Source organism: Filobasidium floriforme, assembly GCF_021052385.1.
Source record: "Filobasidium floriforme strain CBS 6241 chromosome Unknown HD553scaffold_32, whole genome shotgun sequence".
Classification (NCBI taxonomy): domain Eukaryota; kingdom Fungi; phylum Basidiomycota; class Tremellomycetes; order Filobasidiales; family Filobasidiaceae; genus Filobasidium; species Filobasidium floriforme.
The window spans coordinates 106,163-121,856 of NW_025763653.1; the positions used below are offsets into that span (position 1 = coordinate 106,163).

The 15,694-nt window shown below is 52.6% G+C and overlaps 3 protein-coding genes across 3 annotated transcripts; 2 read left to right on the plus strand and 1 right to left on the minus strand.

Annotated features, from left to right (window-relative positions):
• Positions 1–1,242: 1,242 nt before the first annotated feature.
• Positions 1,243–1,502, plus strand: HD553DRAFT_346605 (uncharacterized protein; the record flags this gene model as incomplete). Its single annotated transcript, XM_046183220.1, has 2 exons — positions 1,243–1,267; positions 1,354–1,502. 2 exons carry the CDS (start codon positions 1,243–1,245, stop codon positions 1,500–1,502), a joined length of 174 nt encoding a protein of 57 aa, XP_046032481.1.
• An 8,102-nt stretch (positions 1,503–9,604) lies between these two features.
• Positions 9,605–13,181, plus strand: HD553DRAFT_365904 (uncharacterized protein; the record flags this gene model as incomplete). Its single annotated transcript, XM_046184087.1, has 9 exons — positions 9,605–9,652; positions 9,797–9,939; positions 10,206–10,250; positions 10,629–10,791; positions 10,908–10,993; positions 11,411–11,441; positions 11,490–11,670; positions 12,228–12,781; positions 12,873–13,181. The coding sequence occupies 9 exons, from the start codon at positions 9,605–9,607 to the stop codon at positions 13,179–13,181; spliced, it is 1,560 nt and encodes a 519-aa protein (XP_046032482.1).
• Positions 13,182–13,674: 493 nt separating this feature from the next.
• Positions 13,675–15,286, minus strand: HD553DRAFT_327258 (uncharacterized protein; the record flags this gene model as incomplete). The annotated part of the gene is made up of 4 exons (XM_046181791.1): positions 13,675–13,915; positions 14,118–14,309; positions 14,612–14,937; positions 15,209–15,286. The coding sequence occupies 4 exons, from the start codon at positions 15,284–15,286 to the stop codon at positions 13,675–13,677; spliced, it is 837 nt and encodes a 278-aa protein (XP_046032483.1).
• Between the last annotated feature and the right edge of the window lie 408 nt (positions 15,287–15,694).

Sequence of the window (15,694 nt, forward strand, 5' to 3'; positions counted from 1 at the left end):
AGAGATATCACTGTCGGAGTCAATATGTCACTCGCCGGGACTTGACATAAATATACCAGGATGAGGGATCGTATCAGTGGAACCGGTTGAAGGTAAAAGGGAAATTAGTGACTGAGATACATAACGGGAGGTAGGGATATCGAGATGTATATTGGGTAGACCGGGTTCCCGCTGCGGTTCTTCCCTACTGTACGTTCTGGTCGCCAGACGAAAGACGAACGAACAAAGATCAGAAAGGAAGAGGACATATATTCCCAGACAGTCGATGCTGCCTAATATCCTCTGATTACAAGTCGATTATATGTTCCGGACATGATAAAGAAGAAGAAAGATCTCGGATTGCGTTCGGAGAAGCCGACTCGACTCTGCGTTTGGGTGAGGGGGTTCGAGAGGCGTCAAACCCCTTGTGGTCGATGCATGGATGCAGCAGCTTTTCAAGCACAAAAGATCGCTTTGACTAAGTGTTTTTTTCTTCCTTGTTCTGTTGTAGAGTCTGTTTCTCGATCCAGTTCGTAGCTGGATCGCGGAACAGATCTTCCTACGAAAGTCTGGTCTTTTGGGGTAGCAAGCGGAGGGAGGGGTTATCGGTCCTCACTACCTCACACATGTGGTAGGTATCTAGCATCCCAAGATGGTCACAGTCTATCCACCGACCGTGCTGAGGAAATCAGGAAGAGCGCCACCGTGTCGACAATTGCGAGTCGCCGCTATGAGATGAGCGCCACATCGAAGCCGCCCGTCGCCGATGAAACGTGTCGCGGGATGACGTGAGCGACGCGTATCTGTTATCGCATGCGATACTAGCACTGATCAGCTTCCGCCCGGTTCGGCGATCTCGATGGAAGGGGTCGATCGCCGACCTTGATCGATCTTGCTCTCTTTTCTTTAGTGATCCGCGGTGCGAGCCGGGGCGGGCTGGGGGCTTCGACCTTCGACCGAGAGAGAGATCACTTGCTCGGTAACCTCGACATCACCTATCTGGCCTATCACCTACTTGCTACTCCGACAACCTGCAACCTGCAACCTGGGGATCTACACTCTGACAAGACTCGTGAAAGCCAATTACCGGGCTCAATAATGATAATATGAATAATATACATGCATTTTCTGCACCGTCACAATCGAGATCGTCATCCTCCTCTTCCGCAGCTACGTTGTTCGAGGAGCAACACGAGTCAGCCAGCAATGCAGAAAGGGACCGCCCGATCTCTTCCGTCGGACACTCGCACTTGATGCTCCCAGATGGCTGGACATGCGATAACGTACGGTAAGTCGCCTTCCTACCCTACCCCGAAACATATCTTTTTCGAAAGCAACATCGATCTGACTCTTCCCAAATTTTTATCACCGCAGTGCCGCAGGCCGCAGGATGGTCGAATCCGCAAATCATGAAAGAGCCTGGAAACATCGTCCTCGCTCTCACTCTCACCTTGACTAGCCCCACCCTCACCCTCATTCTCATCCTCCACATCCACCTAAAACTCAATCATGGAATACCCTAATCCGGTCTAATCATTTGAACATCGGGACGAACCGGGAACCACTGGAAGTTTCCGAGACGAGTGCAGGGCGGGTCGGAATTACCATCACCCCATCCTGTCCCATCCCATCCCGTATTCTTCCTCCTAACCTACCCGTCGAACTTGGATATAACACATTACGTTACAAGCGGGGGACGGTATGATACGAGATCCGAACCCGGATCAAAGTTCGGGATCTAGTTTATGAACGTCGTCCCGTCCCGTCTTGTCCCGTCCTGTCCGGCAAGTCAAGCCAAGGCAAGTCAATTCAAGGCAAGTTACTTGGAAGCGAGGCAAGGCAAGACAAGTCGAGTAACATGGAAACGAGGCAAGGCAAGTCACCTGGAAGCAAGACAAGTCCAGACAAGCAGAGGAACGGAACGTTGGCCCTCAAACCCAACCCAACCCGGCCCGGCTTATCTCGGTAAGTGTAAGTAGCTCTTGGTATCGATATCGATTTCCGGGTGTTTGGGTGTTTCGATTTAATTCGATCCGAGAGGTCGAGGTCGAGGTTCGAGGTCGAGGTAGAGGTCGGTGTCGAAGTCGAGGTCGAAGGATCGGGATCGGGATCGGGATACGATAAATTGATTGCGCACACTGACATGTGGTTTTGGATTTTATTCTTGTTGTTGGAATGTAGGTATCTTATCGGTGCTGATGCTGGGGCTGGGGCTGGTGATGGTGATGGTGTTGGTGCTGGGGCTGGTGCTGGTGATGAGGTCGATGCAGGTGCAGGGTGCAGGGTGATGAGGTCGATACTGGTGCATGGTGGAGGGTGGTCGAGAAGAGAACCCCCCGGAAACACTGGGGAACGAGCCGGGGAGATGGTGATGGGTATGGAGATGGAGACGAAGTCGAAGTGCATGTGCAGGCGGAGATGCAGGTACCTGCATCCATTCGACTGTGGGACGATTGGATGAAGCGAAGGCCACCGGTCGTTCCGTCATCGAGAGGGTGAAGGGTTGAAGGTTGAAGGGTTGATAGGTCGATGGTCCAGGGATCGAGTCGTCAGGTGAGCTATAAGTCACAAGACAAGGGCAGCGTGGTTCCCTCTTCCTCTTTACCTATTTCTCTTCGAATTGGGTTCTTCTTTCCTCGTTCCCTGCTGCTTCGCCTTTTCCCTTGCCCTTTTCCTTTTCCTGATCCCTTCTCCTTTTCCTACTCCTTCTCCTTCCCTTTTCCTCCAAGCTGCGTTCCTGTGTGCGTGTGTCGGGCCTGGTCTACATTTCGTTTCACCTCGACGCCGACTATATCCCTGGCCTCGTTTCACACCGGTTCACGTATGTTAGGAGACTAGCGAACCGGATCACGGGCTACTCGCATCTCGAACCGGAATGTTCCCCCCATCATGTAGAATACGCTATATCGACGATCCACGAGTTGAACACTCACGATACGGAACCACAACACGACAGCCATCTTCTACTCTTCTCTGCCCTCCATTCTATGACACTCCACTCTACCCGGTTTTGCGGTTCGTTACTCGATGACGTGACATGGCCGGACAACCACATCTTGCACCCGGAACCTCAATCACAATGAAAATCTTAATCACGCTTACAACCACCACCACCACGGCCTAGCGATCCAGCGGACATTGACGGACGAGACTCCCGGGGCTACCTAACGGGGTGCAAGTAGACGTACTTCTTCAAGGGCACAAGGATGGAACGGAAGGGCAAGGGAATGGAGAGAACGAGCCGGCTCCGTTCAGCTCGAGCTACCAGAGGCAGGACGGGATGCGCAGTATCTTCGCAAAGAACTACCTAAGGGTCCTCTTATAGCGATATAGGGCACGCTCGTTCCAGGAGATGGCCAACAACGAGCGGATGGGCGGTTTACGGGACTGGCACCAGTCTTATCGTACTACACAAAGCAAGACCGAGCTTATGGGAAGCGGACCGGACGAGTGGCTTCCTTGCGGCTGACGCCCGGCTCGAAGGGGCACATATCTCGACAAGGCCGGCTGTCTGGTTGGACGGTCTTGGTGTTTTCGTAGACACGTCAAACATCCCGTCTGCTTGCCGAAGTTCCTTTGTTCGAGGGGAATCATATCGTTGCGCTTGGGAGACGAAAGTCGCGGTCGGTACATCAGGGACCGAGGGACTACGGGAGTTCCGGCAAGATGTGCAGCGCTCTCGCCGACAAAACTGGGCGAATATCAAGGCGTCCTTGTCACGCAAAGCGAGGCATGTCTCGACGGCTCTTCCAGGTGAGCCGAGTCTGTCTCGCTCAGCCCGAACGATATCGACTGACGAGTGCCACACGTTGTCTGGCAGGCACCGCACCATTACGGCGACTTGGAGCCTATGACGTGAAACCCCATTCGTCATGGTGGCAAAGAGCATGGCCGACAAGGTGATTCGCCGCCGATCTGGAGAGGCTCAACGAACGTGAATCCATCTGCCGATCCGTGCGGTAGTAGGATAAGCTCTTTGCGAACAGGTTTCGAGATACCAGAAGTATCGCTTATCATCCTCAAGGGCTCTACACGGGATTGATCGGATCAGCCCTACCACCCAAGTCGTTGGTGTGCTCTCGCGTGGAGGTCTAGGAGGAGGAAAGGGATCAAGCGCGGTTTCCCTCCTTCCACTATCACTCTGGCGAAACAACAGCTGGAGCCGATAGATATTCAAGACTGGCCGACCGGCCGGACGATTACTCAGAATCAGCCAGGCCAGTCAAACATGGCATGACGGGTTGGAGATGGCCATCGCACTCTACGACCGAACGAGTCAGGGATACGGCGCCAATGAGCAAGAAGACGTCGTGGTCAAGGCTGCCGGTCGATAAGGTCCGAGGTCGACCCCCGTACGAACAGCACGATCTTTCGATCCCGGGCCGACCGTGTGCGGTTTAAGCGACAACGGCCTCACCGCAGAGAGGGACCGGGAACTGCACATCAAGATCCAGAGCGGAATGCCAGGACGTACAACTTTGACGTCGACACTTCATGTGTGAAAGAAAACAACGTTTACATAGCAAGGTCAAGACTACTTTCTCCATACGGGGTGGGTTTTGGAGTCGGTATCGGCGCTATCCGCGACTTCCGTGCCAGGTTCCCGGACAACACTGCTATGACCGCCATCTTGGCTGCGTACAAGAATCTCGCCCGTACAACTACCTGGCGTAACGCCAAGTGTTCAGCCGGATTTCCTTACCGAACCCTTCACCGATCGAGGCGTGTCCGGCCGCTCGACTGATGGGCCTTAGTATGGTCACGCAACAACTAGACCAGACGATCTTCGACGCCCCGAAAACGACACTGCCTAAGCGATTCATCCAGGTTGGAGCTCGGTAGCCCGGTATCTCTTGTCGAACGAGAGATACGTAGAGACAAGAGCAAGTATTTTAGCCCCTTTCCGATCTTTCCTGGTGGATGCGGCGTTGGACCAAGGTCGACCGTGTCGAAGGGTCGATCGGAGCTTCACCACGATAGAGCACCCTGATTATCACGCCGTACTGTGCTTTTAGGAGTCGTCTCTTTGATCGATATCCTCTGGCTTAAGGGGCGCGAACGAGTCGAAATGGGACATCACATCCAGCCAAAAAGAACATCTTATAAGATCTCAAACCGGAAAAACCAGATCTCGCTCGTCTGAGCCGTCCTTCACTTGTTCTTCTTCGCCGGATAAAAAGATGGTCAATGGCAAAGATTGACAGCAAACAGAGGCGATGGGAAGCTTCTACGGATACGCTGGCGGTACACCGAAGCTGGAGACTCTCTTCCGAAAGAGGATATCCCGAATCCCGCGTATCAGATGTCAGGGTTGTCCGAAGGTCACCCGACCCTTCAATCTATATGGGAGTAACAGCGTATGCGGACGGCTCGTTCGGGACATTAGCGAACGGTACAAGAGAAAAAGACCGACTGGATAGGGAAGGACCGGGGGATCGATGGTGATATCAATAGAGACGACGATGGAGCCCCCGCCCTGGGCAGTCAAGATCAGTCTTTCCTTCCACACGAGCGATCCTGGAGGGATGTCCACGCGGTGCTCTAAGTTCCGGGGATTCGGGGTCAAGGTCGAGGTCGAGTCCGAGGTTGCCAAATCGCCTACCTTCGGCGGTTTGATAAGACGGCGGTTTGATAAAAGGTCCCTTGATCGCCAACTCAACTCGCCTCAACTGGACTCGACTCGACGAGAATAAAGAACGAAGACGGGGGACGCAGAACGCAGAACGGAGAACGGAGAATGAAGAACGAAAAACGAAAAACGAAAAATGGAGCCGGGAGGATGAAAAAACACAACACAGCATACGGGTCGGGTCGACTTCGCCGCTCCCTTCTTCCCGATTTTGGGAGGAAGATAATGCTAGAAGACAAGGCAAGACAAGACTTCAGCACGCCGGGAGGGTCGCAGTAGAGGGGAGCCACTCGTTATGCTTGGGTCGGACAGGTGGGGGTTTCTGGAGGATCGCGTTATCGGTATCAACATCAATATCGACATCGACATCGACATCGACTTCGAGCGACAATTTTTGGGAACCCTTTTCCCCTAAAGTTCGGATATCGGCTGGAGGATGGGTCATGTCATAGTCAGCCCTTATCCGAAGCCAACCCTATCTTCGGCGGGACGGTACTGTACCTCGGTCGGATCCGTGAGACGGGTTCTGTTAAGCCTTGCGGTGATAGCCGGCTAGCAACAATGATCAGGATGGGCGCGAGGTCTGGTCTGGGGCAGCGTTACGGATCCCCTCATGTAAGGCTTTTCGAACGCAAGAGCTAGATCAGATACGTAGGCTGGACAGGCCTAGCCTCGGGTCAGGTCGGACCCTCCGAGGCTCGACGACGAGCAAGATCTGGTTTTACGGCAAGGTCCGATACGATGATCGGCTCCGGGGCTTCGAGGTAGATCTTGATCCTGATACCATGCATATACTAGTGCTAGGTTCCCGTATCGCTGGATGTAAGTGGACCCGGGGGCATGTTGTATATACCTGGTCGGCCTCGACGATGTTGATCATGATAAAGTCTGAGGGCTGTGTATGCATGGGTCGACATTCGATATATCGACCGGATGTTAAATTTGCTTCCGGATCATTCTTTCGCTTGCGGTGACCTCAACCTCCACCTTGGGCATTCGCTCGATCACCGCTTCAACCCGACTCTTGCTCTTTTTCTCTCGTGACCTCCTGTGGTTGTGAAGCAAGGGATCCTTCCAAAAGCCATCGAGCCAGGAGAGGTCTCCGGTTCATGAGTGTTCTGCTCAAGGTGCTCTACGTTTTACTAGCCTGATCCTCAACAACCGACACTTCCGGACCCGATCTCTCCTCTCCGACTTCTACTCCTACGTCTTTGCACCTGGTACCACCGAATAATCATGCTCCAGCGCTCCATCGAATTGGTTCATCTACCCACATCGATCACTGCAACGCACAAACTCCTCAAGATCGGGTTCGGGATTCTATGAAAAGTCCAGAGCTAATCCTCTTCAATACAAGACGGCTCACTACCTGTACCAGAAATCTACCGGGAAAGAACGACGCGGAGAAGGCCGAGAGAGTGTGTAGCTCGAGTTGGGCGATGGTTGAAGATGTCGATATCGAGGACCCCATAGTACGGGATCAGGAACCGGTCGGCATGGACACAGAGGATCTTCTAGGTCTGACGAGTTTCGCCCCCTACAACCTTGGTACGGATCGGAACCTATATACCTAGCTTCCCGGTCATCTACATTTACATGAGCGGATTTGGACGACCGGAAGATTCGCCAACATACACATCCTAACTTGGACCGACGATGTAGTTCTGGGTCGATCATCGCTCATCACCACAGCCAACTCGCTTCGTCCGGACCGAAAGATAGGAGAAGACTGAGAGCTTTCATCGTGTAATTTCCGGTCGAAAACTAGGATCTCGATCGGGAAAGAGAAACAAGCGGGCAAGACGCAGACGAAGATCAGCAAGAGGGATTTGAGGCGTTGATCTCGATTCAACCTCTTCGTTGATGTGTTCATCCACCGGCAAGGTTACATCATATTCAACCCAATCGTTTTCTGGTATAAAGATAGCTACCTCCGGCTGGGAACATCTATATTCAACTCCACTGCAAGTTCAACATTCAACATACACGATGAATGTGAACACAACGACGACGACGACGACGACGACGACGACGACTATTGGCGAAGAGCACGATTCGATCATCGGACAAAACTCTACAGGGGAGAAGGGGGAACACTCCAGCTTCAGCTTCAAGATAAGATGACATACCTTTTTAGCGTGACTACTCTACAACCCACATCTCACAAACGATGATGCATGGCTCAGGCGGACGACATCCAGCATCGCTCGATAAGCACAAGTATACCTTCTTCCCTCCTTCTTCTCCTCCACGCTGGGATGGATAAGGGTTGCGTGACGTTACGTGATTCGACCGGGTCCTACCTTCTCCCACTCGACCTCGACCTCATTCTCGATTTCGGGTTACCGGCGGATTCTTCTCCTCGCTCGATCGCTATCTATCGATCGGACTGAACTGGATAGGAACCTGGCTCGTTCTGCCATCTACATGTCCATCTTCATCGGCGCGATCCGGCAGAGAGAAGGAGGAGACCGCTAGCCCATCCTTGTTGCATCGACAACATCACCTCTCAAACCGGATCCTACCTGCGATCAAGGGGGCAAGACGGTGCTGGGAGGTAAACCCGGGCGGGATTCAATCGGGATGAAGGTGTCGAGGGGTGAGGTTGAGAAGCTGGGAATGGGGGTCGAGTTCGGGAACGGAAAGGGTGGAAGATGGAGCAGGCGAGGCTGAAGATGAAGAGGTTGCGAGGGGCGGACAGGGAGATCCAGGTTGAACATGGGTCGAAGGCTGGAGATGGTGATAGGCTGTGAAAGGGGATCGAGGGCTGCAAAGCCGGGGAGGGGAAACGGGATCATTGAGGCGGAGCCGCGGTCGGGGATGAGGTTCAGGCTGCAGACGGAGGGTCCAACTAGGGGTTCGCGTCAACGTTGGGAGCTGGAGCGAAAGTCAAGCGTGGGAAAGAGGGGGAAGATGAGGGACCTCTTGCTCGTGCTCGGCCCGCTCGGCCGTTCGTTGTCGATGTCTTGCCAGTGAGTCAGTAGAAAGACCTCGTTCAACTCGGCTCGTCGTGATCGTCTTTTATTTCGCTATACTGAAACTATGGTGTTCGCTTGTCACCTCGCAGGAGATCAACCGTTTTCTCGCCATCGGTCGAGCTCGACCACAAGAGCGCTACAATAGACGATACCAAGCGCAAGGCAACGCCGGACTAGGGTGTCGAATTCAACAGCCAAGGCTTGTTGCACGACAATTCCCGTCTCCGACACCTCCATCCTAGAAGCCCTGAATAATACTCCGCGGAACCGAGCTTCTACATCTTTCACCAGCTCGTCGGGACTTCGGGCTGAAGGGCGTGAAGGGAGTTTCTTGAACCAAACCCTAAGGTCAAGGATGAGGACGAAGCGAAGAGGCGCCTCATCGGGCTTAGGGGGTTCTGATTTCTTGCAGTGGGTTCTGTTTCCTTCGTAATACTCCTTCTCGAGCCCGTTGACGAATCTCTCCTTGCTTTGCACAGATTCTAGGGGAAAGTATTCGTGGTGATGAAGTAACTTTGTAGCAGCCCAAGGTGGGCGTAATGATGATACATGTTCTACACGCAAGACCCCGTTCGATCGATCTGGTCCGACCCATGTTGAATGACAGCCTCGTCTCTTCAAGGGTAACGATCTCCGCTAGGAACTTGTACACGCAGCGCTTATATACGATATGTAAATGGGTACACTCGGCAGTAAAATCCGGCTTGCATTGTTAACGTTTCAAAAACCGATCAGAGCGCGACGTCTGCTTGCTACGCCGTGGTGCGACGTTGAGCGAAGCGCTCTTCGATGCAAGTTTGATTACCATCGACCAACTCCGTATACATTCAGTCAGTTTGAGTCACGCAAGCGTTGGTCAGGCTGCGTCTACATCTACATCATTGAGTAAATAAGGGTGACTTTTCGTACACCGCGCCAGGGTATTCTTCTGTACGAGTAGGGCTGGAGAATGCCTCCGGGTGGTGAACAGCAGGTGGAAAGTTCTCTCTAATCTTGCTGCCGCGTATCATCTTACCTAATGTCTCTGGTTGCTAATCTAGACCAGATCAAGCCTTCGTTCCGTTCGGTTCGCTTGGGATATGACCTTTTTTCGGACCGTTTGGGACGAAACCGCGCGGCCGCAATGAAACGCAAATCTGAAACACGTTTCAGAGCACGTCCTATCGCGCCTAGCTATAGATGGACCTGCGCTGGACCGCCACTCTCGTAGCTAGTCAGCATTCTGCATTATGGAATTGTCATCATCCGTTCGTTCACTTTTGCTATTCCGTTCTTGTTGGATTGGGATCCTCACCTTACGACGATCACGGCGCTCTCGCTCAGCGCGTCGGGTTCACATCGCGCCAGCGCCTTGTAACGAATCGTCTTCTGGTATGATCATTGAGTCGATACCGGCGCTTTGTTCACAGAACGTAGGTATCGTGAACCTTCAAGCTGAAGGATGATACTTCGGTCCATTTTCGGCTAGCCATGTCACGCGAATACTCATTTCTAGGAGGCCTTTGAGGCAGTCCCACAAGTGAAAGGGTGGTCTGCTCGACAAGGTACTAGCGTTTCCTTGCTGTTCAGTCGACCCTTGTCAATTGCGGCTCTGACAATCAATATCGGTAATTGTATAGTACATCGTTCAACAAGGTCAAGTGGGCATTGATCTGTGGTGATCGGTGATTTGCCACCGAGCCCATACAATAGCGTTTGTCGAGGTACGGAAGTCTGTTTATCGTCCATCTGTTGGGGTTAGGCGTTTTCCGAGCCGTAGTATGTGAACGAACTTTGAGGGAAGCTCTTTGGCGTTGAATTGATTGTTCCGATATTTGATCGTGACCTGCCTCGTCGCTCGTTCGGATTGTTACCCCCTGGACGGCAATTCCCTCGGAATAGCGAGTGTATGGCAGACGAGACGGTGATCAACCAGAACCATCAGTACGCTGCTATCGGTCTCACCCTTGGTCACCACAAACAGTCGAAGTTTCACGCTCCCGACCGTCAACTTTGGAGATGGTTGAGTCGCCACCCAGATTTCGACGTCTTTTGGCCTGCAGCATTCAGAGGGGACCAGATACTGCGCCGCCGTCAGAAGAAAGTTTTATCTGCCCATGGTGCAACGTCGGATCTTTGAAAAAGCCTGCCACTTTCATGGAGCACTTGGCTCACCGCCGCCGTGACGAGGTGCTGGAGCGTTTCCACGAGGGTTTAGACGAGCCGGTGAATTTTGAGGGTCGCGCTGGATAGGCCGAACTCAATAGATACAGCGAAAAGTGGATTTAGATCCAGTTCTAGTAGTCTGGCCGTGTTAGCGCGTGTCTTCCGGCTGGAAGCAGGGGAAATTAGAATATCGATACGGTCCTGGTCGAGGGAATGATCGCAAAGGCAACTACAAGGAGGGGCGCATCATAGGCGAATTGCAGTCAGACAATCACAATGATACATTACAGAACTTTCCATGTTGTAAAGCAGGATAAGATGCAGGGGCTTTCATGCCTTTCGCACAGTAATTCTATCCGAAACGAGCGATAGCGAACAGGGACTTTGACAAAACAAAGATTCGGATGTCCCGGCCAAACCCAGTACGTACACAGGTCTCGAAAAATAGTGTCACTTGGACAGATAAGCAGCTGTGAATGCAGCGAATATGAGCAAGTTTCATGCAGCGATACCTATAGATGCAAGGTACGACCGAAACCCCGCTAACATCCTATCTGACATTCCCTGCTCGCGCCTCGGTGTCTGAGTTGTGTCCCCTCGGATCCGCTGTCGGTGACTCACTCACTGGAATCTATTCTCCGCTGGAACCAATTCCTGATCGAGGCTAGCGCGATTCCAGCATCTTCGTCAGCGGGGCGTTCACCGGTCACGTGAGTGCCCACAGCCCCGATTCCCGGCGATTTTACGTCATCGTTCAGATCGTCTCAGCTCGACGTTGTTTGGAACGCGATGTTGCCAGGCCACCACATCAGGGTCTTTGCTCACTGGAGCCACTCATATCAGAAGAGTACGACCTGTTGGTACTCGTGACATCGCTTGGGTATCCACGACCCTCAGGCCTTGTCGGGATAGGAGCTTTTTTCACAAATCGACTAGCGCGTGAGCCGAGGTGGAGGTCGATCATGATCGACCTGGGCGGAGGCTGACCCACGTCGATCTGTACAACGCCAGAAGCCGCTTCGATGCCTTTGCCAAACGTGTCGTGAAGTCAAATTGGACCTGTCTAACGTTGTCAGTCTCGAAAGATAGGATCTCCAAGAGACATAATAGGATCGAGTTCAATCCCAACGGCATCAACCCCGGGTCACCAGGGTTGGAACACATGCGAATCACCTCGCGCGTCTTATCAATACGACAGCAACACTAGCATTGCCATCTGATCGGCAACAGCATTCGCATCGCCACTATCGAACTCAGGTGGGAGGTCTGAGGACTTTAGGGCTTTCGAGACGACTCTTCATTGATCCGGGTGTGGTCATTGTAGTCTAGTGATTGCGGAAGGGAAAATGACCGCATCAACGTGATCTTTCGAACGCGTGATCTCAAACGTACGAGAATCCCAATCAGTGAATGCGATTCGAGTGGATGCGGTGACCATGGGGTAGGGATGCAGTCAAGCTCATGCTTTCTGATAATCTGCATGTGAGCGCGTGCAGCTGAGATCTCGAATCCCAGGCTCATAGCCCTCTTTTGCTCGGCTTGCGCCCAACAGGCGCAGCCGAATGCAGAAGCGCTTAATCACCCGTGCAGGGCGAAGACGATATGCTGCCATGACCTCCCTCGCGTAAACCATCTCCTTCGAATTATATCGCGGGGACCTTGTCCTGACCTCCAACACTCCCAATTGGCCCTGAATCTCCTGCTAAGCGTTAGCTCGGAGAGGATCCTGTCCATTGAAACACTATGTCATCCCCTACTGCGGTCAAATGAACTCGGTGGTCACGTTCAACAAATGAACGACGGCGTTGAAGCTACAGCGACTGAAAAATTGGCCGAAGATTCGAGGAAGAGGGGGGAAGACCTGGAGCAAGGCGCATCTAATCTCACGTTGAGTGACTTGGCAGAGCATGACGCAGCGTTGAGCGCGGGTGGGGGAGTCGTGTTTTCAGCCAAGTGTATTCAGAAAACGGAAGTGAACGATTTAATTCGTTATAGTCAAAACGCCTCGGCGACTACAAGTCTTCAGGTTTTGGGAGCATTCATGCTATGCGTACGTCACAACATCTAGCTGATATCATGCAGCGAGTTCCGCGGGAAAACAGAACACCTTTTTAGCGATTTACTTACAGGTTAGGGATTAGCCTGTCCACAACTGTCTCTTTCGAGCTTTGGATTCCGGCATGAAGAGAAACGGAATTACAGCGTGGAGTAAATGGACTGAATGGAGAGAGGCGGTCCGGACGCACTTGGAGGGGGATCCTTCGTGGGGATATCCGAAGGTTGAAGCGGCGATGCGGGAGCGTGTCCGAGCAGCGGCGCTGAACAGCTTCGGACGGCGGTCTACCATCAGTGTGGTAGAGATCGACCTAGTCGAGCTCTTCTTACGATCAATGTGTATATCGTGTTTGGTCGACGCCCTCGATGGCTCCCAAGCCGTTCTCGTAAGGTAGTGGCGACCTAGACGTGGTGCACTTGGGGGATGTGACACAGCGCAGCGCGAAGTCGTGGTGCGTTGCAAACCCGTTGCGAAGGAAATCCCGTCAATGTTTCTGGAATGAAGTCCCGCTCCTGCATCCGTTCGGGCAATCCTCTTGTCGCAACCTCAACGTCGAACGACTCGTGCACGTCCTTCCAAGTGGAACCGACAGGGAGCCAAGATCTCTATCTGGGACGTTTCCTCATCCTTCTAATGCCATCAGCGGATGCCGTAGTGACAGGTTGCTGTGATGGTAACCGGGGTGAACTTCGAATGTAACCCGGTCTTGTTGCTCTCGATGCCAATTAACGAGTGCATCCCGTCGATGGGATTCGTAGAAGTCGGAGCCGCCTAGGGAGATTTGTCTCGCCGACGATGCGCCGATTGCGCACAACTCGCCTCTCGTAGTGATCGATTCCAGAACCGAACAGGCAAAGTTTGATTGTTCCTGCCTCAAGGATTGATTTCTAGCATCCCTTCGTAGCGCGACAACCTGGGTTTCGAATGATGGGAACAGTCGAAGAAGTTGGGGATCCGAAAGCTTTTCCACTCGAGTGATTGCCAGCAATTCCTAACCGGGGCCTCGTGCGTCCGTGAGGCAGATAGTCGGAGGCTAGAGGTGTTTCTCGATCGACGACGTTGAGGCGCTCGCGTGTCGCGTGGATGCGTAATTGCGGAGGGTTCGGATGTTGGCGAGCTCGAGGTAACCTTCAGATGATCATCGAGCTGAGCCAGAAGTAGCGGACGATTCGTTCCAGACCTTCAGCGAGGATCTCGGAGAGCAATATCGTTGTGATTATCTTTTCGGATGGGAGATCTTGTCCCGTGATAGTTCCAGTACCCAGCTGTACCCGATTGAACCCGAAACGACGGTACGCCTGCCAACTCTGGGTTTGTCTTCTAGACAGACTTTACGACATAAGGCTGAATCTTGATGTCTCCAACGGCTCCACGAAAAGAGCGATTCGAAATAGGCTTTCTACCGTGTGACTTTGCGCAGGTATATTCCACCGAAGATGGATTTCCCATGTTGACAAATCCGATTGATCGATCGAAGCCTTTTGTGTCCCCCTGCGTTCCACCAGTGATGACATCGATATTGCTACCAACGCAAGGGCGAATTGACTCGAGTCGAACCATCCAGGCGAAGTGCTGAAATGATGGCTGGGATGATCTGACCGCCCGATACCCGATTTGCCATGTCGTTTCCGTCTACGCTCGAGCTTCGTGACCAATAACCCTTCGAATCATTTAGTGCGTAAAAGCTATGTTGACTGCGTCTGGCAGCGTCTCTCGCTTCCCCTTCCGCTCCGATTGGTGACGACGAGTCATTCTGGCAGGTCGAATCGGGCTGTGATCCTATGTGTTGAGGTCTTCTGCCTTGCAATCCACCACTTCGCTGACAGAGAACACTCCAGCGCCTTTTCGCCTCGAACAGTTACTGTAGGTGAGACCCGACGATCCTGCCTTTTCATATGCGTCAAGTATGCCACGTTCGAGCAAAGAAAATCTTGGAGGTTCGGCCGGCTTGGAACCACCAGCGCGTTGTTCATCGCCGAAGTGCTGATCGGACTGACAGAGATATCGCATTCTAGGAAGTTTGTCGCAAGCCGCCTTTCTCGAAGCTGGGATACCGGTTCCGAGGAGCCGATATGTCGATACCTCGGAGATCTTCCACTACTCCATGAGCTGATTTCATCCTTCGAAGCTTCGAGCGATTTCGAGGCGCTCTGTTCCGGGCAAGAATTCATCCACGATTTCAACTGCTTTGATAATCCCTAAACCAACAAATCTTCAAGCATTCTTGTAAACGTCCAGCGGTGTCCGTTTCCCGTTTCCTGCTTCTCGATTATTGATGTTGGTCTGAAACCCCGGGGCTTCAAATAACTTTTGTGATCCTTGGCAGACAACACAAAGCATCTCCGATTGCAGAGTATGCCGAGAGGTACATTCTCGTGTTCGTCCTCGCTACGAACCTTGCAGACCTAACCTCCTGCTAACCTCGATTACCACGAAAGCCCGTTCCAGAGGAGAAAGAAAGCCGTCCGTGTTGGGCCCTAGCTGGAGAACAGTGACCATGTGTAGGAACCCGGAGTCCACGAGAACACCCCATGTTTTCCCTTTCCGACCCTTCCCTTCATGTTATATCTCGAGCCAGACCTCAACGTTGCATCCTCGACTCGTCTTCCTCATGAGAACCACCCACATCCACAGAGCCCGTCTTTCTCCTTTTGATGACCTCCCGATGAGAACTTCTGATTGAATGTATCGATCAATATCGAGATGAAGACGCAAAACCCCGCCGGCGTGCTTTCAAGAACATGTGTGTACCCAGGAGGTAGCGTTGAAATTAGAGTTGAATTTGGTGGTCCGAGTCGGTTTCTACTATGAAGAGCTTTATATGGTAGCGAATTGCTGGTACGGTGTTGGAGAAAGTCCGAGATGACCAAGCGCTATGCCTTGACCCTGATAGCCGTCATACATATT